This window comes from Acinonyx jubatus, chromosome B2 (genome assembly GCF_027475565.1).
Source record: "Acinonyx jubatus isolate Ajub_Pintada_27869175 chromosome B2, VMU_Ajub_asm_v1.0, whole genome shotgun sequence".
Taxonomy (NCBI): domain Eukaryota; kingdom Metazoa; phylum Chordata; class Mammalia; order Carnivora; family Felidae; genus Acinonyx; species Acinonyx jubatus.
The window spans coordinates 118102015-118125676 of NC_069385.1; the positions used below are offsets into that span (position 1 = coordinate 118102015).

Here is a 23662-nt window from a genome sequence, read left to right on the forward strand (position 1 = left end):
GTGACTGTGTTGGGGGGGGGGGAGCAGCACTGCGTTGGCCGCGTGTGTGTGTGTGTGGGGGGGGCATCCGGTCGGGAGCTCCGGACGAGCTCCCTTGACGCCGCCGCCGAGGTTCCCCGGGGCCTGAGAGGCGGGCACAGGGTGGGGGACACAAGGCGCGCTTTGTCGGGGAGGGGGGAGAGGGTGTGCCAGGCTGGGGGCGGGGCCGGCCGGAGGAGGAAGAGGGGGGCAGCTGATTCTCAAAGGCGCCTTGTTCGCTTGCGCCCTCCTAGCGCCAGCGGGCGGCGGCGCCTCGGCTCGCTCCTGTCTTCTCCGGCCGCGCCACGGGCTCCGGGCAGACCCGGCGCCGTGCCCGTCCGTGGGGGCGCACTGGGCGTTGAGCGCGGCGGCCTCCTCAGGCGTTGCCCGCCCGGAGGCGGCCTCTCGTCCCTGAGTGACCCTGTTTCCCCGGACTCTTCCAACTAGCGTCGACGGCCCCCTGAGTCCCTTGCCACCTGGGCTCCCGGACTTCCTGACCTCGTCCCCCCATTTTCATCTCCTTGGACCTGATTATCCTGTGTGTGTCGGGCTGTACAGCCTCTGGCTCTCTCCGCCCCCAAACTAAGTCCCTCTGCCTCCCCTCTAACCACCTGCCCCCCCCCCACCCCCCGCAGCCGTCGGGTTGCAGGTCTCCAGTCGCTATCTATAGCCTTGTCTATAAATACCCCCACCCCAGGCCGGCTCTGTAATTACACTGGGCGGGGCGAGGGGAAGTAATTATGGAGACCTGTTGGGGGGAGGTAGAGACCCCCAGGTCCGCCTCTCTCCTCCCACAGTGCCCTAAATCCCGCCCAGGACTGCTGAAAAGGGGCTCTGGGCCCTTAACGGGGAGGGAATGGAGGTGGGGGCTTTGACTGGACGTCTGAGTCCTAGAAAAGGAAGGGGCAGAGGAAGAGATATTGGGGTTCCCGAAAAAGGAATCCGGGGTATAGGCCATTCAGCCTCTGCAAGGAGCAAGGGTCATTGAACGAGGGCTGCTGTCTCCCACCGCCCCCCCCCCCCCCAACCAGGTGGAGATCGAGGGTGGGGTTTCCCCTCGGTGGCTGTGGGCGGGCGGTTGGAGGCGGGGGCTGGGCCGGGGGCGGGGGCGGGGTGGGGGCTGTGGGCCGCCGGGGTGGCCGGGGACACACAGGAGCGGCGGCCACTGAGGAAGGAGCAGCGCCAGAGCCCCGACGGCGCCTCGTTGCATGGAGCTGGGCCGCTGAGAGCTGTTGCTACCCGACAGCCTCTGACCTCCGCAGGACCCGGGCGTCCGAGGCTCAAAGCCTGCTCGCTCTCTCTTGTCAGCCTTGGGGGCGTTCAGCGTCTCCGGCCGCCCGTAGGTCCTTGGGACCGGGCGTTCGGGTCGCCAGCCATGGAGCGGTGCAGCCGCTGTCATCGCCTCTTCCTGCTGGTACCGCTGGTGCTGGGGCTGAGCGCCGTCCCTGCCTGGGCAGGTAAGAGGAGTCCGACGCCTGGGTTCTTGGAGTCAGGCTGCAGCTCTGAGTACCCGCCTGGGTAGGAGATAGCTGATGCCCAAGGCAGAGCTTCTAAGTTCAAAAAGGGGATTTAGGGGGCTAAGGGTCCAGACTCGAGGGCAGGTCACTCGGTTCCCTTGGAACAAAGATAGGGATCTCTTTGCCTCCTTGGAGTAACTGGGAGAGGGCAGGTAAAGCTGAAAGGTGGAGGCTCACCTAAAGAGGGGACTGGATGCTGAGGTACTCAGGGAGAGCCAAAGCTGGCCAAAGCTGGTGCAGTCCAGCCAATGCTGGGGTGGCCAGGTAGATGCCAGTGTTGATGGGTGAGGACGGTGTGTATATCTTCCGGGCTTTCTATCTATATGTCTGGGGTGAGGGGTGAGCATCTGTGGGTCAGAGCAGAGCCTAGTGAGTAGAGAAAGAAGGGATGCCTGGACTGTTTGTCCCACTGGCTTCCCCGACAGTATCCCCTTCCCCCTCCCTGTGCCCTCGATGCTGCCACGCGGCTGGCTCTGGGGAGCACTGGGGCTGGCTGCCAACAGGACGGCCGCTGGACAGGCTGGGATCAGGTGTCTGAGGCGAGAGCCAACTCTTTGCATTCCTGCCCCACCCCTCCCCCTCTGGCCAGCGGGGCTCCCCTGGGACCCTGGTGTCCACAACCCCAATCTTTTCCTTCTTTTTCCCAGGATCCAGAAGTCCTGGCACCTAGGAAAGGGATTTGATGTCAGACAGGAGGGGGCTGGGAGCACCTGGGTCCTAAGCAGGCAGGAGCCAGCCTCCCACTCATAGAAACACTAGAGGATAATTTGCATGTAACTCCACCATTCATTTCTTCTCCGATGTGGAGAGAAAATGGTCAGAATAGCAGCATAAAGGATTTAGATTAGATTACAGAAGGAAAAACTTTCAAGATGTGAGGAGGATGAGGCTGAGGGACTGGAAATTGAAGTGTGTGATGTTTCTGGACTCTTGGAATCTTTCTTAAGGAGGAAAGGAACCCTCTAGCATGGAGAAGGGGATGGCTGAGATGACTGTCTCTTGTTTTGGGGCTGAGGGGCTAGAGATGGGACTCTGTAGGTAGATAGGCTAGTGTGGACTTCATTAGAGTAAAAAATGGGGCACTTGGGGGCCAAAGGTAGAATGGTGGGGGTGATGGGGCTACTAGTGGGGAGCGTGTGGGGCAGACTGAGGCTGGAGTCAGTGGGGCACGTATGTGGCCTGAGGTGGGCAGATGGGTGGGCAGACCTGTGGGTAGACCGTCTATAGGATGGAACTGTACTCCTGTGGGGTTTGGTGAAAGGCGGGGGCCTCTGAGGTCTCCTTGGCCTGGGGTCTCTGTGAGTCTCTGTCTCTCTGTCTCACTCACCCTTCCTTTCTCAAAGCGGCCCTTGTGTGTTGGTGTTTGCGGAGCTGCCACACTCAGGGGCCAGGCTAGGGTGGGGGGGGGGGGATGTTGGTGAAGGGGAGGGCACGGCCGTGGTTTCCCCGCGCCTGGACTCAAAGGGCCTTTTCTCTGCCTGTCCGCCCCACCTCACCCACCCCACCCAGCTCTCCTCTCCTGATCACTCTGGCCCCTGCCCTGCCCCATGCTTCTGTGAAAATTTTGCTGGACTTTTTTTTGGAATTTTTCCAATCTGGAGCTGATGGTGTGAGGAGTGCGAGGGAGAGGTGACCTTTGTCTTCCCGGGAGTGTGAGCCTTGGGAAGCTGAATTCAAGGTGGATAGGGCTGATGGCCTGGGTCTTGAATCTTTGGATCCAAGAGGTGGGGGTGGTGGGGCAGGGTTGAAGTTCCAGGTGTGGGGAGCTTGCCCGGGTTTTGGGCAAGGACTCTGATGGGATCCACAGATGTGTGGCTCAGGGCCCTGGACCTGCTCCGGCTCCTCGTGGCAGCTTCAGCTCCCACCCCCGCCCCCCCCAGCCCATCTCCCAGCCAGGGGTATAGACTCCTGGGGTGGCTCTTTCTGCTCTCTCCTTCCTCAGCGTGGTCCTCCTCACCTCCCCAAGCACGGAACTGAAGCAGCCTGAAGCCCCGTTCCCTTAGATCTGCCTCTCTGCTCCCTGCCTGGTGGCCCCCCTGCACCTCCTGTGCCCAGGATGATCGATTGCCCAGATGTTGTTTGTGCTGGAGATATGGGAAAGAGGCCAGAGACCCAGGGACCAAGAGATACAGAAAGGGAGTGAGAGAGGGAGAAAGACAGGGAGACACAAAGATCAACAGATGTGGAGACAGGGAGAGTAAGACGGAGAGAGAGAAGGGGAGATGGTGGAGAGTAGAGAGAGATTCATAGGCTGAAAGACAAAGATTAGAGGAGACTGAGTGAGACACACTGAGAGGGAGAGGGGCAGGGGTCACATGGAGCTAAATACAGGGCCAGTGCTGCCCTTTCCCAGGTGACTCTGATTTCCCGTCCATTTAAGGGGCATTCAGAGACAAGTACGGAAGAGGTGACCTTTCTTTTCAGGGAGTTTGAGCCCCAGGAAGCTGAGTTCTAGATCCCAAATACCCCCATATCTTGGCCGTCCTGAGGGTGTGTCCCTTCTCCTGATCCTTATGGACTTTCCCAGGTGCACCCCCTGTGGATGTGCTCCGGGCCCTGAGGTTCCCCTCCCTTCCTGATGGTGTCCGGAGGGCGAGAGGCATCTGTCCAGCTGATGTGGCCTACCGAGTGTCCCGACCTGCCCAGCTCAGTGCACCCACCCGCCAGCTCTTCCCAGGTATGGGTGACATGGTGAACTAGTGAGAGCTGGGGTAGGTCATGGGGTGGGGTCTGGAATCAGACACCAGAAGGGAAGGGTTTTCTGGCTCTTTGTGCCTCTCATTCCACCTGGTTATGTCTCTCCCGGGTACCAGGAGGTTTTCCCAAAGATTTCTCATTGCTGACTGCTGTCCGGACCCGCCCTGGCCTCCAGGCTCCCCTCCTGACTCTCTATAGTGCCCAGGGTGTCCGACAGCTGGGCCTGGAGCTTGGCCGACCCTTCCGCTTCCTGTATGAGGACCAGACTGGAAGGCCTCGACCCCCCGCTCAGCCAGTCTTCCGAGGCCTCAGCCTAGCAGATGGCAAGTAAGTCAGTTTGCTCCTCTGGTCTGCCTGGACTACACCTTCAGGAGCTCCCCTCTGGCCACTACCCCAGAACCCCTACTCCCTAAACTAGGAAACCTGCCAACGTTTTTGGCCACATGTCACCAACCTAGTGACACTTCAAGCCCAGGTTTTGGGCTTCAGCTACTTCAAGCCCAGATTTTGGGCTTTAGAGTTTAAATCCTTGCCTGTGCCTTAGGCAAGTTACTTAACTGTTTTAAGTCTCAGTTTCTATGGGCTGTAAAATAGGGATGAGAATCATGAGAATCAAATGAGAAAAGTAGTGCCTGGTGCATTGTAAACACTCAACAAATGGTAGCTGTTATGATGCTACTACGATTACTGTCATTGGCTCCAACCTTTCCATCAATTGCTCCCCAGCCCTGTTGACTCCCCGCCCCCCGTCCGTCAGTCACTTGAACCGCTCCCTCCATGACCAGGTGGCACCGTGTGGCAGTGGCTGTGAAGGGCCAGTCTGTCACCCTCATAGTTGACTGCAAGAAGCGAGTCACCCGGCCTCTCCCCCGAAGTGCTCGTCCGCTGTTGGACACCCATGGAGTGATTATCTTTGGTGCCCGTATCCTGGATGAAGAAGTGTTTGAGGTAACAAACAGAGAACAGAGAACAGAGGTATTTCTGGTCTCATATCTTGTGTCTGTTCCCCTTCTGGGACCACTACTCCATCTTCTTATGCCCTGACCCTTCATTTGACCTCTTATGAGTTTGTATTTCCATATCCTATCCTCAGGGGTGATTTTCTATGTAGGAGAAATAGGTGCCCATGCGTATGGCAGGACAGATGTCTCCATCAGTCTTCGTCAGTCCGCCTATCCATTCATCTCTTTAACTAATATCTCTATCTGCACCCACCCGTTCATTTACTCATGTAATTCCCACTCATTCATTTATGTGCTCACACACTAATCAAACATTCAGGTTTGTATCCACACGCTTGCCCATCTTCCTCTGCCCTGCCACTTTCTTCTTCACTCATCCATCAATCTATCCATCTTGAACCCATCCATTAGTTCCCTCATTCATCCACCCACCCAGCCCATCTACCCATGCACATGAGGATGCATGTATTCATTCATCCACTCATTCACCCACCTATATCCTCACCCAACCACTCTCCATCCAACCATCATTCATTCACATGTTCCCTTCCATCCACCTACCTGCCTACCATTCTGTTTCCTCTATTTCTCACCTCCATTTATCTACCCACCAATTCTTTCATTCATTCATTCGCTCACTCACCATCCACCAACCCTCCAGCCAGTGGTGCATTTGAGCCCCCATTCATCCATCCATCCATCCATCCATCCATCCATCCATCCATCCTCTCACCTAGCCAGTCAATATTCTCTGAATACCTGCTGTCCCAGTTTCAGGGGGAACACAGAAGAGTAATATAAGGTCTCTATTATTCTTAGCAGCTCCTGGCTCCTCTTTGAAGATGAGACAATAACCCCAAACTACAATATAAGGCAGCCTTGTGCTAAGTACCGTGTGTGGGCACAAGTAAATGCCATTGGAATTCAAAAATGGCTTCCCTCTCCCCCATTTCTAGAGGTTCTGAGAATTATCATCATCACTGCCATTGGCAGGTCAAAGCAACTAAGGTTGGGCCATTGTTTCCAGGGCCTTTGTGAAAAAGTTGATGCATTACCATAGGGGCAGGAGGTAGGCAAACAGTGTTGGACTTAGAGTTGGAGTGTTTGAATTCTAGTCTTGAGTCTACCATTGAAAGTGACCTTGGGGGCAGTCATTGTCCCTTTGAGCTGTTCTGAATGGAATATATCAGACAATAGGCATAAATATCCTTATCTTACTGACTTTCCTAGTTGTTGTGAAGGTCCAATGGGATTATGGATGAGAAGGTCTTCTGAAAACTGAAAAGGCTGATAACGATCTTCTCCCATTATGTTGTTTTACATAGGATTGGCTCTTACCTTGTGTCCCAAACTCTACCTTCTGTTTCTCTCTGAGGCCCTCTCTGCCTCCCTCCATTGGTGTTTCTTCCTCGTGTCTTTGCAGGGTGACATCCAGGAGCTTGTCATTGTCCCAGGGGTGCAAGCTGCCTACGAATCCTGTGAACAGAAGGAGCTGGAGTGTGAGGGAGCTTGGAGGGAGAGACCTCAAAAACAACACTCTCACAGGGCCCAGAGATCTCCAAAGCAGCAGCCACCAAGACTTCATAGGCCACAAAACCAGGAACCCCAGCGACAGGTGAGAGAACTGGGTGAACCCCAAACCACAGCATACCCCAGGGAGGGAAGAAACCCATACACCTCCCCAGGGCAATTCCCCCAATGTTCCAGAGCTCCCCATACTATTTTGGGCTCCCATCCTCCCCTCCACTAGGGCTGCTCTCTAACCATACCTCCCTATTCTCATCACTCCCTCCTCCCAGTCCTCATTCATCAACCTTTTTATTTTCAATTAAAAATAAAAAGTGTCATTATGAAGAATTCATGGCTGGGAGCTGTGTCCCCTGCTCATGTCTCCTTTCCTCTGCCAGTCTTTCTGGGACTGTGTCCTTGGGTTTCCCATCCCTTCCTTGAATTAAGAGATTGGGGGACAGTGTGTATGTGTGTGTGGGGGGGAAGATTTGGGGACAGAGGATGGCAGATGGGAGAGCATGGAAGGGGAGAGACAGAACGAGCGAGAAGGAAGCTGTTATGGTAAGACCTAGGAAGAGAAATGGGAAGGAGCAGGAGATAGAGAAAATCCCAGAGGAGGGCTGGGTCTATGGAATTCTGTGTAGGAGCCCAGTCTCTGGCCCCCTGCACATGGACATGCAGAGTAAGGGGCTGTGGGGGAGGGGAGGGAAAGGAATTCTGGATTGGGTAGGGTCCAGATGGTTAGGGGTGAGATATGATCTGGGGTCAGTGGTCTGAAGTTTAGATGGTCAATCTCTTAATCATGTCTCTGCTTCTGTCCCACATGTGGGATCCACCCCCCCTTCCCACCTCTCCCCATCTTCTCCTGACCCTCTGACCTCTCCTTTCATCCTCAACTCCTACCCTTTTTCCAAACTCCCACACTATCTCATTTCCCTCTCCTCACTCTTGCACCTCTACCTCTTCCTACTATTTCCACTGCCCCTTCCCGAACCCCAGCCCACTGAGTCTTTCTTCTATGACTACGAGACCCCCTATTACGATGAGATGACTACAGGGACGACCCCTGATTATCAGGTAAACTTGAGGGACCCCATCAGTTCTCCCCTTCCTCCTGCCACCCCTTGCAAACATCTCCTATGACACCTTCCTCCCCTCTTAACATGTGGGAAGAGACATTATATATTTAGATTATAGGAGTTTCCTCACTGCCCCCTCCCATGTCTCTCTGCTGCAGAGGCCACCGAGCCCCAACCGCAGGGTGCTCCCTTCCCCCAGGGGGCGTCGGACCCCTCCCAGAAAGCCTACCCCACCTGCCAAGAGGTCGGCAGCCCGGCAGGCGCCCCCCTCACCAGGCCGGAGGCCCTCTCGAATTGGAGGTTCTGGCCAAGCACGGGGCCAGCCTCCCCCCTTCCGACGCCCAGCTCGGCGGGCAGCTCCCCCCACTGCCCGGGCCCCCCCCAGGACCAGAGGAAGCAGTTACCGGCAGGTAGAGCTGGGGCATCCAGATCTGTGCCCCCAAACCTCTATGACCTCGGAGATTCACTCTCCCCAAACTGTCCCCCCTCTGAAGGGGCTGCAAGATCTGAGATAACCCCCACCCCCCAGCACAGACAGACATTGCCCACGGGGTGAGGGGGTGGGGGGACAAGGTGCTGCTTTGCCTCCTTTCCCACTAACCTTTCTCTTTCCTTTCCCACCCCATGCTACTCTTCCCCTTCCCCTTGGGGTTAGGATCCCACCCCAGGTGGAGAGGAAGGAACCCTGGAACCAAGCCCTTTGCCACCCCATGAGGAGGTAACTTCATCCCCAACCCTAACCCCCGCTGGGGGCAGTGGGCATCTGTGACCCACCCCCCTTGCCCCATGTCATCTTGGTGAATCAGCCATTCCTCTGGCCGGAGGGTTCTTTGTCACATCCATTTGTGGCCTTCCAGTCACTCCAGACCTATTGGTCTGCTTGTCTTTCTAAGTATAGCCATTTTTCTTCAGTGTCCATGTCTCCTTCCATTCTTTGATTCTGGAGTAACCTCTCCATGTTGATGTCAAAAAGTTTTATTTTCTGTATTGTATTTCTCTTCCCAGGAGTCACTTTCTGTCCAGTGCTGTCACATTTTCTCTTCTCTCAGTTTTTCCATCCATTTCTTTGTTCTCTGGAATCCTTTGTCTACCATTGTCTCTATGGACTGTTTACTCTGTGTCCACCCCTCCGGCCATCCTTCTTTCTTCTTGTAATTTATCATTTCTTCCCACCAGGCCCATTTTTGGGGCATCCCTCCTCATTTTGGGTCTTTGATGGCCATCCCCTTTCTATGCAACCACTTCCCTTGCTCTTCTTGGGGGAAAAACTCCAGTCCCAGTTACCCTCAGAATCCTTTAAGGCTAGAAGTTGCCACACCCTCGGGTCCAGGGAAAACCTCCTCTCAGCCCTAATGCCCCCATCTACCCCTCTCCCTCCCCATCCCCGGGAAGGAGCAGACAGATCTCCAGGTCCCCTCCACAGCCGACAGGTTCCTGACAGAGGACTATGGGGAGGGTGGCACAGACCCCCCAGCAGGGCCCTACGATTACACATATGGCTATGGGGACGATTATCGTGAGGAGACGGAGCTTGGCCCTGCCCTGTCTGCGGAGACAGCCCACTCGGGAGCCGTAAGTGAAAGGAGCTCCTCTTCTATTCTTGACCTCCAGTGGTAGCTCTAAGAATCGCTTCCTGTTGTTTTTGATTCTTGTCTGTTGGCTGCAAGCTACTTCCCATTGATGATTTGCCATTTTCTGTTCATATAAGTTGTATATGTTGCTTGAAAGGATTACTTTCTGCTTTCTCTTGCCAAATACCTTGCCTTGTGACTCCTCATGGATTCCTCTTCCCAGGGAAATTGGTATTTTCTTTCTTTTTTAATCCTATGGCCACCTCCTGTCTTTCTTGGCCACTTTCTGTCTTAATAAAGCTGTATTTCAGAAAGCTTTTGGTCACTAAGCCCCTACTTTGTGTCCGTTTTCAGTCTGTCTCCATCATTTCTTCTTGGTAAAAACAATTTCTTATCCATGTTGCTGCCAAATGATCTAACTTCCTGTGTCATATTTTCTAACCTACAGCCACTTCCTGTCTGCCCTTTCCTGTCTTCTCTGGCCATGGCATCCATCTTGGTGACTGTGAAAATTTGTACTGAAAGGGACTTATTTATATTTTCCTTCTAGTTTTTCATGCTGTCTTCATTAGCTTTCCTTTGCTAATAAGCCACTTCCTGTGTGTCTCAGGTCATCCAAATCCAAAAAGTTTCCATTGTGGGCCTAGATATTTGTCATGGCTACCTCCTGTGTGTTCTAGCCTCAATGTTTGTATTTTCTGGAAGAATCACATTTCATTGTCATAATCCCCTTTCCAGGAGTCACTTTTTATCTGTTTTGTGAACTTCTTCTTTCTCTTGGTCATGGTAGCCGTGTTGTTGTTGAAGGTCCACTTCCTGGATCCTCTTTTCTTAGCTGTTTCCTGTCTGTCCAACCACTTCCTGTTTGTTGAGTTCATTTTCTAGCCATCTTGGCCATGTTTAATTTTTCTTGGCCCTGGCATCATTCTTGTTTCCAAGGGTTTGTCCCTTTGAAATGTCTCCCTTGATTGTTTCCCAGGTCTTCGACCACTCCTTCTCAGTTGGGATATTTCCTGTCTACTCCATTCATCTTTTGCTTGCCTTGCAATTAGAGCTGCCTCCTCTACACTGCTGCCTCATCCCACACTTCCCTTCTCTAATATTGACACTCTGAACCCTCTGCTGCCTTTCCCTTTTGCTGCTTTTTGGACATTTGGGGTTGATCTGGGATTTGAGAAAGTTCAGAAGTTGGTCATTGCTGTTTGGCAGGATGGAGGTGGAGGGGTACATTCTGAAGATCTTTGCTGGGAGAGTTGGGGGTGTTGGGGAATGATTTCCATTCTTCCCATCCTTATCTTGGTTTTGGCCTTAGTGTTGGGAGTGGACATCTGAGAAGTGTAGAAAAGCAAGAACTGGTGGGCTTGGAGTATATATGAGGGCCAGAGGAAGGGTGTAGTGTCCCTGCTGGGAGAAGAACGGGGCCGGGGGAGTCTGCTCTGGGGCTTGAGCAACAGTCCAAGAGCTGTATTTTTCCAAAAAAACCAGTTATGAGGTCTGAGTTTGGCATATCAGGGGGGGCTGATCTCCAAATCTATTTAGAGTATGGATGTTTAATCTCTGGAGAGTTTTGAACTTTGTGAACCCCTTGAAATTCTAAGAAAAATTCTGTGCACAAAGGCGTACACCTTTTCTTTTCTGGAAAAGACTTCATGGATTATATCTGATTCTCATATGGATCCATGCCCTCCCTCCAAACCCCGATAAAATCAATCCACAATCTTAGAGAGATTCTTATTTGGTGGATTGGGGTAAGGGTAAGGATGTTGATGTTTTCTTAAAGTTCTAAGTATTCCTGGGGTCAGAGAGAGTTTGGGGGAGGTTGGGGAGTTTGGAATCCCAGAAAGGGTTGGGGTGAAAACCTTCCTGAAAGAGGTCCTAAGGGAGATGAGGAAGTGTATTTGCTAAGGTGGGGCTGGGAATTGGGAGGTGGAGGGCCCTGAGGTCTCCTTGGAAGGCTTGGGAGGTCTGGGAAGAGGAGTCTTAGGAGAGGGCTGGGAGATTTTGAGGGTAGGGTTAGAGAGGTGTCCAGAGGATCTGGGAATGAAAGAAAGTAGGAGTTAGGATGGGGGTAGTATTGGTGTCCTGGCTGCTCACCGGTCCCACTGGGGGTTACATGTGTGTCTTCTTCAGGCTGCCCGTGGACCCCGGGGGCTGAAGGGAGAGAAGGGGGAACCTGCGGTGCTGGAACCTGTAAGTTGGTCTGTTGATCACTGAGCTGAAGGCAGGGGGAAGAAGAAAAAGAGGTGGGTTGCTAGCCCTGTAGACTCTGACTTTCAACCTTTGGCTCTACAGGGTATGCTGGTGGAGGGGCCTCCTGGCCCAGAAGGCCCTGCGGTGAGTCTAGCTGTGACCTTTAGCCTCCATTCTTTTCTTAGAGACCCTACTTACACAATCATCTTTGCCTTCCCCACATATGATCAGGCTTCCTTCTTGGAACTCTGGAGAATCCTTCCAAAGCTTCCCAGATCCTCAAATCTCTTTTATAGAGACCACTCTTCAGCCACATACCCCTCTTCTATGTGAATGCCCACACCTGACCCACTCCTCATTTGTTCCTCAGGGGTTGATTGGTCCCCCTGGCATCCAGGGCAACCCAGGCCCAGTTGGAGACCCTGGCGAGAGGGTAAGGGAGCAGTGTGTGTGTGCATGCACACGTGTGTGTGTGTGTGTGTGTGTGTGTGTGTGTGTGTGTTATGAGGGAAGGGCTGCAGAGGAGCCTCTAGAACCCAATGGGGGCACCATGCTCAATAACTCCTCATTAGTAGATTGATTAATGAACAAAGGGCTGGTGTGCTCTCCGACACCCAGAAAGGAGGACAGGCTCTGGATGGGGAGGGGAGTAATCTGGTGTCTCACTCTCATTTTTCTCTGTGGGAGTGGGAGGGTTCAGGAAAGATCTAGAAAAGTCTACATTTATCCCCATACGGATTCACAATGATGTCAGGACCCTAACATTCCCCAACTATCACCTATCCTCATTTTCTCCCCACTCCAGGGCCCCCCTGGCCGAGCAGGGCTCCCTGGATCAGATGGGGCCCCTGGACCTCCTGGCACATCGCTCATGCTCCCAGTGAGTTGTCTTCTGGGCTTTGGAATGGGGAAGGTAGGGGAATCATGTTCTGTCACCAAGAACCAGAAGACCAGGAGAGCAAAGGAGGATTCTCTAAAGACCATCAACTCAAAGAGATTGATCTTTGAGGTGGATGGACTAGATCTCATTAGATGACCTGGAACCAAACATGGATCATCTAGAACTGGGCAGAAAATCCTATATTTCAGGAAGTCTAGAACTTCTAAAAACTCTAGGAGAATTTTCCCAGAGGAAGAAGCCAGAGAGTAGGGGAGGAAGATGCGAGTAGTTTCTGAAAATCTCTATGTGATTATCCGGAAAACTTCTGTGGGAGACAGTGGAGGAAGGCATGGGATGGGGCTGTCCCCGAACCTAGGAGATGGGGCAGAAATTCTGGATGAAGCCTCTGGTTGGGAGAGTCACATGGGTTTCCTGGAAGAGAACCTACACCTTCCTTTCTCTCTGCCCCTCAGTTCCGGTTTGGCAGTGGTGGGGGTGACAAGGGCCCTGTGGTAGCAGCCCAGGAGGCTCAGGCCCAGGCGATTCTGCAGCAAGCACGGGTAAATAAGGCTGGAGGGGCATGGAGGGCAAATGAAGACTTTAGGAGGGATTGGAAGGGTAGGTTGGAGTAACTGTGGAGAAGGGTAAGGTCTGGGTTGGTTTGAGGCTGAGAGTAAGGTTTGGGGGAATACAAGGAGTGGAAGTGCAAATTTGGAAGGTGGAAGGTGTACTGGGGTTGGGAGTTTCCAGCTACCTCTTCCTCAGCTCTGCTGTGTCCCCTGCTTCCCTAGCTGGCGCTCCGAGGACCCCCTGGCCCCATGGGATACACAGGCCGCCCTGGACCCTTGGTGAGTGAGGTATTGGGGTACGGAGTTCTTTGTGTGTATGGGGGGAGTAGGGATAGTTCTAGAAAGGGACCGTGTTGAAAGTTATTTTGCTTATTTTGGGGAAGGCTTTGAAGTCACTGTTGGGTGTATCATTTAACATAGCCACCTCTCTTCTCTGTCACAGGGACAGCCTGGGAGCCCTGGCCTGAAAGGAGAATCTGGAGACCTAGGACCTCAGGTGACAAGCCCCACCCATTTGATCCCCCATCCAGGGCCTCCCTTTCTGTCTATGCCCTTTAACCCTGCCCCTGACTCTCCCTCACCAGGGCCCCAGAGGACCTCAAGGCCTCACAGGCCCTCCTGGCAAGGCTGGGCGAAGGGTGAGTGGGGTGTGGTGGGTGTGGGTGGGAGAGAGGGCACACACAAAGTGTGAAGGAATGTGCCTCTGTTTGCTCTGACACTTCCTTTGCACCCCAGGGCCGAGCAGGTGCTGATGGAGCTCGAGGGATGCCTGGAGAACCAGGAGTGAAGGTAACAAGTATGGGTCCCTCTCTGATGTCTGTGGCTTCTAGCACTATCTAAGCTCTGGGGATTACTGAATTCCCCAGGTTTCCCCATGAAGTGACACTCAGGACAAAGTAGGGATCGATAGGGTGGGTAAAGGGCTGGGACCTCACTTGGGCTGCCCTCTTCCCCTAGGGTGACCGAGGTTTTGATGGACTCCCAGGGCTACCTGGGGAGAAGGGACATAGGGTGAGTATGTTGGGGGTAGTGCATTGTGACGAGGGGTAGACCTTCCATGGTGGGGTGGGGAGGTAGGGATCTCAAGGCAAGAGGAGGAGGCTGAGGGTCCCAGGAGGAACTCAATGGGTGAAACTGATTGGTTAATTAAAGAGGGTCAGTATCTGCCTGAATTGGGGGTTCTGAGGCCCCTCTTATCTCTTCCCCCATTTTCCAGGGTGATACTGGTGCCCAGGGCCTTCCTGGCCCCCCTGGTGAGGATGGAGAGCGGGTAAGTATTGTGGCTAGGGCAGGGGCTCAGTATGGGAGAAGTGGGGAAGGTGAGGCTGCTTCATCATGTCTTCCTCCTCCAGGGAGACGATGGGGAGATTGGGCCTCGGGGACTGCCTGGAGAATCAGTGAGTGTCTAGAGGTTTGGGTGAGGGGGGTCTCTGGGGATGTCAGGGGAGCGGCATGGGCATGAAGGAGACACATTACCTCTCGTCCACACATGCCATATCTTCCCCTCACCTGATTGCAGGGACCTCGAGGTCTCCTTGGCCCCAAAGGCCCACCTGGTATTCCTGGACCCCCGGTATGTGACTATCCCTGACTTCTGACCCTGACCTCACCCCCTGACCTTTCCAACTCTCCAACCTTTCTAGCTGCCTCTTCCTCCCACACTTCTGGTTCCCTCTCCCTTCCCCCGCAGCCCCCAGCTCTGCTCCAGCCTTTACTCCCAGGTGCTCTTACAGGGCCGTATGGTGCACTGTACTAAAGGCTCTGAGGGTAGCTTAAAAAAAATTCTGAAGAAAAACAAAACCCCACAAACCCACAGATCCATAGACCTACGCCCTGTGGATCTGGGCTGGCTATGTTTGCTTAGGTTTGGGATGAATTGGAGGTCTGACCGATGTCAGGCTGCCCCGTCCCACCCTCTGGAATGACCGGGCCTCTCAGAAACCACAGGTCCTTCCAGGGCCCTGGCCCCATCTTCCAGCCTGCTCACGCCCCTCTCATGTTTCAGGGAGTCCGAGGCATGGATGGTCCCCATGGTCCCAAAGGGAGCTTGGTGAGTAATGGGCACAGAGACACCACCTGGCCCTGAGCCAAGGTCCTGTTTCCATTTTGACTCCCTGCTTGGTTCTGGTTCTTGCCCTCTTGCTGCCCCTGCTGCGACTCAGCTCTTGGCCCTAAGTTTGTTGTCACCATCTTCTTTTGACCCTTGCCTGGTTGCTTGTTTCTAGGGACCCCAGGGAGAGCCAGGACCTCCTGGACAACAGGGCACTCCTGGAACCCAGGTGAGTTGTCCTGTCCAACCCCTCCCCATCTTTAGCAACTTCCCCTGGGCTTCCACAGTGGTTCAGACCCTGGATGGAAATTTACCACTCATGCTCTGAATGGGGATGCTGGCTATAGGAGAGAGTAGTCCACCCCTGTGGGGCTCCTGTGACTCCTCTCTCTCTCTCTGTATAGGGTCTCCCTGGGCCCCAGGGTGCCATTGGCCCTCATGGAGAGAAGGTAAGTGACTAAGTGATTTGGTGGCAGGAGATACACCTGGGGAGGTGTAGGGAGAGCCTTAAATGTGTGGCTGGGGCTTCAGCCATGGTGTGACCTGATCCCACTGGTGACCCTGAGCCTCCTTGTCTTCCTGCAGGGTCCCCGAGGGAAACCAGGGCTCCCTGGCATGCCTGGCTCAGATGGACCTCCGGTGAGTGGGTCCCTACCTCTTAATCCAAATTCCACATGACCCTCCACCCCAGTGAATGACCTCCAAGTGCCTTTGGTGACTATCTACATAGTGTGTTCCTTACACCAGGAGGTCACTGGTGGTGCCTGCCCATGGTCACTAGGCTTCATTAGGGTCACAAGGGAAAGCTGGGCTAAAGAAGTGAAGGAAGGGGTGCAGGGAAGGTAACAGTGGCCAGATGTCACATTCTCCTTCCTTTACCTGCAGGGTCACCCGGGGAAGGAAGGTCCCCCTGGAACCAAAGGAAACCAGGTGAGATGGTCCATGCCTGCTTTCATCCCTGGAGGAGTTTCTACCCAGACTCTGGGGCCTCAAAATCCTTGGAATTTCCTTGGCTTATCATTCACGTGTGGCTGAAGTATTCTTGGTCCCATGGCTTGTATCCCTATCCAGATTCCAATGTTGTCTCTTCCACTTCTTCCACCCCCAAGGCCTCCATAAGTCACACCCTGAGACCCCTTTACAGGTATCTCTCTTTCTTCTTCCAGGGTCCATCTGGACCTCAGGGTCCTCTAGGATATCCGGGACCTCGAGGTGTCAAGGTAATGGACAACCAGGCTGGGAAATAAAGCACTATGGTTGGGGGAGGCAGCTGGGATCTCAGGAGCTCAATCCTTCCCAACCTCCATCCCCGATCTCCCTGTCTCTATCTCCCTTCTAATTCTAGGGTGTGGATGGAATTCGTGGTCTGAAGGGCCATAAGGGTGAAAAGGTGAGCAGCATGCCTCCAGCTTCCCAGCACCTCCCTCCATTCTGCCCAGCACCACCCCTTTGGTCCAGCTCTTCCCCTACTTCCTGTCCTCCAGCCTGCCCTGTGCTGCTTTCCAGCTCTGAAATCCACCCTTCCACCCATATTTTCTAAAATGCTCCATTTTACCTCCTGACCCCCCCCCCCACCTTCCACATCATCGCTGATGAGCTCTCACCCCCATTTTTCTCAGGGCGAGGATGGCTTTCCCGGGTTCAAAGGGGACATGGGTGTGAAAGGTGACAGGGTGAGTAGAAGCCCACACACTGGCCCCCCAGTCCTAAGTCCTGATCCTCCTCCATTTTGGAGCCCCCAATCACTAGCCTATTTTCTGAAACCACAGAGTCCCCATCCAGTGGTCTTTTCCCCTTAAAGCCTGCCCCCCCGCAGAATGACAACCCTACAGCTGAGTCCCACCAGCCCGAAGATCACAGCACTCTCTCTTTCCCTGTCCTGCAGTAGCTCTGGGACCCTACTCAGCCTCACCGAGGCCTACCTCTCCTCTTGGAGCCCAGCCCATACCCCCAGTCCCTGACACTTGCCTCTTCAACCCTCTTACCCAGGGAGAGGTTGGAGTTCCTGGTTCCAGGGGAGAAGATGGTCCTGAGGGACCAAAGGGACGTACTGGACCCACTGGAGACCCTGGCCCCCCTGGGCTCATGGGCGAGAAGGTGACCGGGGATGAGGGAGTCTGTGCCTACATGCTCTAGGGACATGGAGGGGATGAAGGCCTGGGCACTAGGATCAGGATCGACTTTAGGGTGCCAATAGTTGGAGTCAGTTAGTCATTTGAAGACCATAAATTATTCACCTCTCTGTAGAAGGCTCCTCCTGGCCACTGACAGTTAGGGGTGGGGGTGAGGATGTATAAGAAGTCAAGGAAAAGTTCCTGTCATGAGAATTTACATGACATAGAGGTGAGGACAAGGCATGAGGCTGGCATAAGGTATATGGGTGCAAGGCAGAGTGAAAATGTGTCTGGACTCAGAGCAGGAGAAATTCCAAGAAGGGAGAGTCAAAGAGGAGGTGAGCCAGACCTGCAGAGTTAACTCCAGCAAGCCCTCACTCACCGAGTGCCAACACCCCACCTGCTTGTCCTATCAGTCCTGCAAGGCAGGCTCCACTACAGCCCTGTGTTGTGGAGAGCTTTCAATGAGGCACCAAGAGGTTAAGATGCTTGTTAGTCACACAGCCAGTGAGGGGCATAGCCTGGGTTTGAACCCAGGCAGTCAGGCTGTAGAATCCCTGCTCCCAGCCTCCGCTTCACAGTTGTCCGGGCAAGGTGGGCCCTGAAGCATCAGGAGGAAGGGGTGCATGTCAGGGGGATTAGGGGTGATGCAGAGCATGGGTGGGGGCAGAGGCGTTCCTGAGTGTGGTGTGTGCGGGCCTGCAGGAGGACTGGTCTTGATGGAGTAGAAGTGTGCACTGGGCAAAGGGAGCTGAGGTTGAAGGGTAGGCAGGGGCTAGATCACAGTCCTGAGGAACTTGATGGAACTGCAGATTTAAAGACACAGAAGGGGTGAGATCCCACCACCAGAGTTGGGGAAAATCTATTCTCAGGAAGGAGAGATTACAAAAGCCAGGCAGCCTGTGGAACAGGAGATGAGGGGTCAGGGGCTGGAGGTTTGCTGGGGAGCCTTGCCGGGTAGGGGCTGGCTCCTGTCTCTGGGGCTTGGGGTCTCTTGGGGGCAGGGATGGAGTGGTATCTGTGGCTCCTCTTGCTCCTGACTGCTCCTTATCTCTCCACAGGGCAAGCTGGGTGTTCCTGGTCTGCCTGGCTACCCTGGACGCCAGGGTCCCAAGGTGATATGATGCCCCTTTTCTGACCTTCCTCTTCCCTTCTCTGACCCCTGATTCCAGGAAGCACAGACTGACAGAGCAGTGGGGGACCCTAGAGTGAATTTAGTCCACCCCCATTCCACAGATGGGGGAACAGAGGGCCAGAGAGCAGCAGGGGTTTGCCCAAGGACACCTAGTTATTGGCAGAGCATAGTCCTCCCTTCCTGCTGCCTCTGTCACCAGTTCTGACCCCCTATTGACTCTTCTAGGTCCTCCCTTTTTATGACTTTTCAATTTTCTCCTTCTCTACCCTCACCAGGGCTCCCTGGGATTTCCTGGTTTTCCTGGCGCCAGTGGAGAGAAGGGAGCCCGGGTAAGCTGGGGGAAGGGAGAGGGTGTAGAGGGCAGAGCTGCTCTGTTGGAGAAGTCATGCCCTGGGTGATGTGGTGTCTCTGCTTCCTTCCTACCAGGGCCTGTCAGGGAAATCAGGGCCTCGGGGAGAGCGGGGCCCCACGGTGAGTGCAGGGGGGCAGACATGTGGCTCAAGATCCAAAGAGGTGCTTTGGGATTCTTCTGACAACTCCCCTTCCCTCTCTCTAGGGTCCACGGGGTCAGCGGGGACCCCGAGGTGCCACGGGGAAGTCTGGAGCTAAGGTTAGTGGTCTTGGCAGGGCTCCATCCACCATCTGGCCCTTAGCCCAGCTCCCCGTTGACTCCTCTGACTTCTAGGATAGCTAGAAAGCAGCTCCTCTTGCTCTCTGACCCTCTTTCCCCCCACAGGGAACATCAGGTGGTGATGGCCCCCATGGGCCCCCTGGAGAAAGGGTGAGTGTGGTTTGAGTCTCCTGATCCCTAATGCTCCCCAGGGAGCTTGAGTGGAGCCCATGCCCTCTCACCCCAGGGGGGAAGCTGGATCCCCTGCCCATTCTCCTGATTCAACCCAGCTCTGTCTCTAGGGTCTCCCTGGACCTCAAGGCCCCAATGGATTTCCTGGCCCCAAAGGACCTCCGGTAAGCTGACCTCTGACCTGTCTTGGTTCTGTGAACCCTTCTTCTCCATCCTCCTTTCCAGCTCAGAGTTCACCTGACATCTGAACCCCTTCCAGGGTCCCCCTGGGAAGGACGGGCTGCCAGGACACCCAGGCCAGAGAGGAGAAGTGGTAAGTGATGCCCCTGGCCCCCTGAGACCTTCAACTTCCAGAGCTGTCTGGAAGGCCCACCAGGGAGGTTCTTCTGGCAGAGTGGAGATCAACCTGGTGCTGTTCAGATCCATGGCCAAGGACCTGGTGGTGACCCTGCCGTTCCTCTGGGAACCTGGGGTCCATCCCACAGTGTCCATGCCTGATATGCTTTGACTGTTCTCTCCTCTTCCTCTCTCAGGGTTTCCAAGGGAAGACTGGCCCTCCTGGCCCTCCAGGGGTGGTGGGACCTCAGGTATGTCTGCCCTCTGAGAGAATGGACCCCAGACCCTGGAGTTAGTCTTTCTGCCCCTTTTGTCCCTTTTTCCAATCACATGCCCCAGCCCCTGCTTTGCCTGACCTGCCTCCCACCCCACCGGGGCTGGAATTTGGAGCAGGGACCCCAACTTCAGTCTGGTTCCTGGGCCGCTTCTCATCTTCTTGAGCCTCAAAGGGGCAGTTCCCCAGTGGGGACACAAGTGGTGTGGTTACTCCAAACTGGGGAGTTAACACCAGCACAGTAGCCTAGCAGAGCCCTAGGAGTCTCTCAGTAGCTTTGGGGCACAGCTAAAAGGGTTCCAGAGGGGTTATTTCAGGGTGGCCAGAGTGGCCTGTTTGGGCAGGGAGACGGGCAGAGGATCTGAGATGGAGTCTTTCTGTCTCTTTCCCAGGGAGCAGCAGGAGAAACTGGGCCCATGGGGGAGAGAGGTCACCCAGGACCCCCAGGGCCCCCTGGGGAGCAGGGACTGACTGGAACATCTGGAAAAGAAGGAACAAAGGTCAGTAAAGGGCCAGGCAGAGGGGAACTTGGGGGGCCAGGTTTGGGGTGCTGAAGGGAACAGCTAATTGGGGATTTGAGAAAGGCCAGAAATCTCTCTGTCCAATCTGGGAGCATAGCTGTGGCTCATCACTTTTTGTTTCATTTTAGGGTGACCCTGGTCCCCCAGGGGCCCCAGGGAAGGATGGACCTGCTGGTCTGAGGGGGTTCCCAGGAGAGAGAGGCCTCCCGGGCATTGCTGTGAGTGTGAACCCAATCTCCCAGCCGCATTGCCTGAGAAAAGTTACTGCTGTCCTGGCATCCCTCAGTGTCACCCCACTCCCATTTCTCTGAGCCTGCCCCCCCTCGACTTTCATCCTTCCCTGCATGTCTCTTGGACGCTCATTCTTGTTGTGTCCCACCCTCCCGTCTCACATCTGTTGCTCCAAATCTCTGGTTCATAGGGTGGACCCGGTTTGAAGGGAAACGAAGGTCCGGCTGGTCCTCCTGGCCCTGCAGTGAGTCTGGGGACCCTGGGGGACAGGAGGGAGGACCCAGGAAAGAGTGGGTGTGGAAGGATGAAGAGTGGCATCTGGATCTAGGCAAGACTGTGGGACTGGGCAGAGGGAACCTAGGGTCAGCCATAGTGCATCCAATTTTGGGCTATTCTCCTGGGAACCATGGTCAGGGGTCCTCTGGTGTGGGCGGGCTGTGGTCTCCTCCTTGGGGGTCTGACTCCATTTCCTGTCTCAGGGCTCCCCTGGGGAGCGAGGTGCAGCAGGATCAGGCGGACCCATTGGCCCCCCAGGGCGCCCTGGCCCACAGGGTCCCCCTGGAGCTGCAGGAGAGAAAGGTGTCCCGGTGAGTGTGGGGTCCCTGGGGAGACACACACTGGGGAGGGGTCTGTGAGCTGTGAGCTGCTGGGCTCTGGAGGGTTTCCTGTGAGGGTGTTTGAAGGTGATGATTCTGGGTCATGACTCCTTTCTTCATTTCCTACAGGGTGAGAAAGGCCCCATTGGTCCAACTGGCCGAGATGGGGTGCAGGGCCCTGTGGGGCTTCCTGGTCCCGCTGGACCCCCAGGCGTGGCAGGAGAGGATGGAGACAAGGTGTGGGAACCCACAGACCCTGGACCCAATCTTTCCAGATGAGATCGATGATCTGGGCATACCTCCCATCCCCTTTCCTGTCTTAACCTCCCTGCCTCATCCAGGTCCTTTCTCTAATATCTCACCTGCCTTCTCCCTGCAGGGTGAGGTGGGAGACCCTGGACAGAAGGGCACTAAAGGGAATAAGGGTGAACATGTAAGTGGCCATGACTTTTGACTTCTGACCTCTGACCTTTAGCCTCATTTCCACCTGGTCTCTCTTCCTGTCTTTGGTGTCTTTGACTCTCCTTTTCCCCTGCAGGGCCCTCCTGGACCCCCTGGGCCCATTGGTCCCGTGGGGCAACCTGGAGCAGCGGTGAGTGACTGATGCCCTGTCTGCCCCCACCAGGGGCACTGGCAGCCTCTAGTCTGCCCTCAGTTCCGCTTTGCCCTGTGGGGGCTCTGGGGCTGGTGCCCAGCTCAGTATGGAGTTTGTGAATAGAGAACACCTGACCCATGACCGTCTCTGTGTCCTTGTCCCTGCCCTCTCTCCACCTCAGGGAGCAGATGGGGAGCCCGGAGCTCGGGGGCCCCAGGGACACTTTGGAGCCAAAGGTGATGAAGGAACAAGAGGATTCAATGGGCCCCCAGGACCCATTGGCCTACAGGTTAGTTGGAAGGTAGAGGCAGGGGTTGAGAGGTGGGGTCAGGATGGGTCTGATGTCTGCCCCAGACCCCCACCATCCCCTGCTGCTGAGGACTAGGGGGCATGTGGGATTGGAAGGAAGGGCACTGTCTACCTGGAGCTGTGCTCTAGGGGGTTGGTCATCTGGGCACGTGCTGTGTACCCCCACACAGGGTTTGCCAGGCCCCTCGGGGGAGAAAGGAGAAACAGGAGATGTGGGTCCTATGGTGAGTGTGACCCCCTAGCCCCAAGCCCACCTACTAGTCACCCCCCCATCCAGCAGCCCCAACACCCCACTGCCACCGATGCCCCTGCTCCCTGGTAGGGTTGTCCCTGTCCCCTGCCACCCCCAGGATGTCTGCCTCACCCAGCCCCCTGCCATTTCTGTGTGCCTAATGCTCTTTCTCTTCCCTCCCCATCTCTGCCCTATCTGCTTTCCCCAGGGACCTCCGGGCCCCCCAGGACCTCGAGGCCCAGCTGGACCCAATGGAGCTGATGTGAGTCCTCTTAGCTTCTGTCCCTTCAGATAAACGTGGCCAGTCCTGCCTCCCTTTCCTCAGACTATAAACTCTAGTCTCATCTCAGCTGCTGAGAGAAGCCTCTGGCCTGGAAGGCCTCCCACTGTCTCACTGCTGTGACCTTGGGGCGCTCATCCAGGCTCTGTCCCTGGAATGGCACCTCCTTCCTTAAGCAGTTACCCTAACTTCTGTTCCTCTTTCAGGGTCCGCAAGGTCCCCCGGGAGGTGTTGGGAACTTGGGTCCCCCTGGAGAGAAGGTAACTGGGAAGGGGGTGAATGAATGGACTCGCCTTGGTGGGGGTATGAGGGTTGGATCGTCTGTTAGTTTTGGTTGGGGGTGGCAAAAGAAAATGAGATGGGGGGGAATAGCAGGATTTTGTGGGAGAAGGAGGTGTTTGACCCCAGTCTTCTTTCAGGGGGAGCCAGGAGAATCAGGATCTCCAGGGGTCCAGGGCGAGCCAGGTGTCAAGGTGAATGAAAGCTCTGAGGCCTTGCTCCCTAATCCCCATCACCTTCCTCAACCTCAGCGCCCCACCCCCGATGTGTGATCTGCTAGAGCTGGAGCTCTTCTACAGCCCAGGAGCCTGTGTTCCCCATACTCAGGGAGATTGGACCCCTGGGTCTGAGTGAGCCCCACACTCTTTCTTTGAAGGGAAGAGGGACCAGATGATTCCCTGTGGGCTTGACTTTCTGTGTGCATCCTGCTGTCACTGAGGGGACAGAGGGGAGGCTGAAGGTGTTTTGGAAGCAGGGGCTGCATCCTTGATCTTCAAGACCCCTTTGGGACCATCTGTACCCTCCATTCATCTTCCAGGGCCCACGTGGGGAGCGTGGGGAGAAAGGAGAATCGGGGCAGCCAGGAGAGGCCGGACCACCAGGGCCTAAAGGCCCCACCGGTGATGATGGCCCCAAAGGGAACCCTGTGAGTTTGGCGGGGGGGGGGGGGGCAGGGCTGGGAGGAGGGTCTTGGGAATGAGAGACCTGGGAATATGGGTATGTATGAGTGGGAGGGTCTTGGAGTGGGGAGAGCCCAAGGATGGGGGGAGTACTTGGGCGGAAGTCTCTGGGAATGAGATCTGGGAGGGATGTATGGGGTCTGGAATCCAGAGACAGAAAGTGAGAGATGCCTTCTAATTAATTCCCTGAAAGCATTAGAAGGCATAAAGTGCATGAGGTGAGAAAAGTGGGTGCA

General features: G+C 55.1%; 1 protein-coding gene across 10 annotated transcripts in view; it reads left to right on the forward strand.

Moving 5' to 3' along the window:
- Window positions 1-214: 214 nt before the first annotated feature.
- Window positions 215-23662, forward strand: part of COL11A2 (collagen type XI alpha 2 chain) — a 30249-nt gene continuing 6801 nt past the window's right edge. The window contains exons 1-52 of one of the 10 annotated variants that reach the window (XM_053222957.1): window positions 215-1062; window positions 1327-1475; window positions 4063-4212; window positions 4349-4559; window positions 5018-5180; window positions 6618-6809; window positions 7703-7780; window positions 8438-8500; window positions 9175-9354; window positions 11484-11543; window positions 11646-11687; window positions 11914-11976; window positions 12349-12423; window positions 12897-12983; window positions 13215-13271; window positions 13435-13488; window positions 13577-13630; window positions 13728-13781; window positions 13950-14003; window positions 14209-14262; window positions 14345-14389; window positions 14512-14565; window positions 14998-15042; window positions 15218-15271; window positions 15447-15491; window positions 15628-15681; window positions 15928-15972; window positions 16209-16262; window positions 16388-16432; window positions 16662-16715; window positions 17032-17139; window positions 18218-18271; window positions 18567-18620; window positions 18718-18762; window positions 18848-18901; window positions 19028-19072; window positions 19204-19257; window positions 19353-19406; window positions 19627-19680; window positions 20096-20203; window positions 20353-20442; window positions 20646-20699; window positions 20935-21042; window positions 21181-21288; window positions 21431-21484; window positions 21590-21643; window positions 21828-21935; window positions 22126-22179; window positions 22396-22449; window positions 22674-22727; window positions 22887-22940; window positions 23285-23392. In XM_053222957.1, coding sequence (XP_053078932.1) covers window positions 1394-1475; window positions 4063-4212; window positions 4349-4559; window positions 5018-5180; window positions 6618-6809; window positions 7703-7780; window positions 8438-8500; window positions 9175-9354; window positions 11484-11543; window positions 11646-11687; window positions 11914-11976; window positions 12349-12423; window positions 12897-12983; window positions 13215-13271; window positions 13435-13488; window positions 13577-13630; window positions 13728-13781; window positions 13950-14003; window positions 14209-14262; window positions 14345-14389; window positions 14512-14565; window positions 14998-15042; window positions 15218-15271; window positions 15447-15491; window positions 15628-15681; window positions 15928-15972; window positions 16209-16262; window positions 16388-16432; window positions 16662-16715; window positions 17032-17139; window positions 18218-18271; window positions 18567-18620; window positions 18718-18762; window positions 18848-18901; window positions 19028-19072; window positions 19204-19257; window positions 19353-19406; window positions 19627-19680; window positions 20096-20203; window positions 20353-20442; window positions 20646-20699; window positions 20935-21042; window positions 21181-21288; window positions 21431-21484; window positions 21590-21643; window positions 21828-21935; window positions 22126-22179; window positions 22396-22449; window positions 22674-22727; window positions 22887-22940; window positions 23285-23392 — 3798 coding nt within the window. In that variant the 5' untranslated portion in view covers window positions 215-1062; window positions 1327-1393. Of the gene's footprint in view, window positions 1063-1126; window positions 1476-4062; window positions 4213-4348; window positions 4560-5017; window positions 5181-6617; window positions 6810-7702; window positions 7781-7940; window positions 8193-8437; window positions 8501-9174; window positions 9355-11483; window positions 11544-11645; window positions 11688-11913; window positions 11977-12348; window positions 12424-12896; window positions 12984-13214; window positions 13272-13434; window positions 13489-13576; window positions 13631-13727; window positions 13782-13949; window positions 14004-14208; window positions 14263-14344; window positions 14390-14511; window positions 14566-14997; window positions 15043-15217; window positions 15272-15446; window positions 15492-15627; window positions 15682-15927; window positions 15973-16208; window positions 16263-16387; window positions 16433-16661; window positions 16716-17031; window positions 17140-18217; window positions 18272-18566; window positions 18621-18717; window positions 18763-18847; window positions 18902-19027; window positions 19073-19203; window positions 19258-19352; window positions 19407-19626; window positions 19681-20095; window positions 20204-20352; window positions 20443-20645; window positions 20700-20934; window positions 21043-21180; window positions 21289-21430; window positions 21485-21589; window positions 21644-21827; window positions 21936-22125; window positions 22180-22395; window positions 22450-22673; window positions 22728-22886; window positions 22941-23284; window positions 23393-23662 lie in introns of those variants that run through there. The other 9 variants (XM_027058028.2, XM_027058029.2, XM_053222959.1 and 6 more) reach the window with 9 other exon arrangements.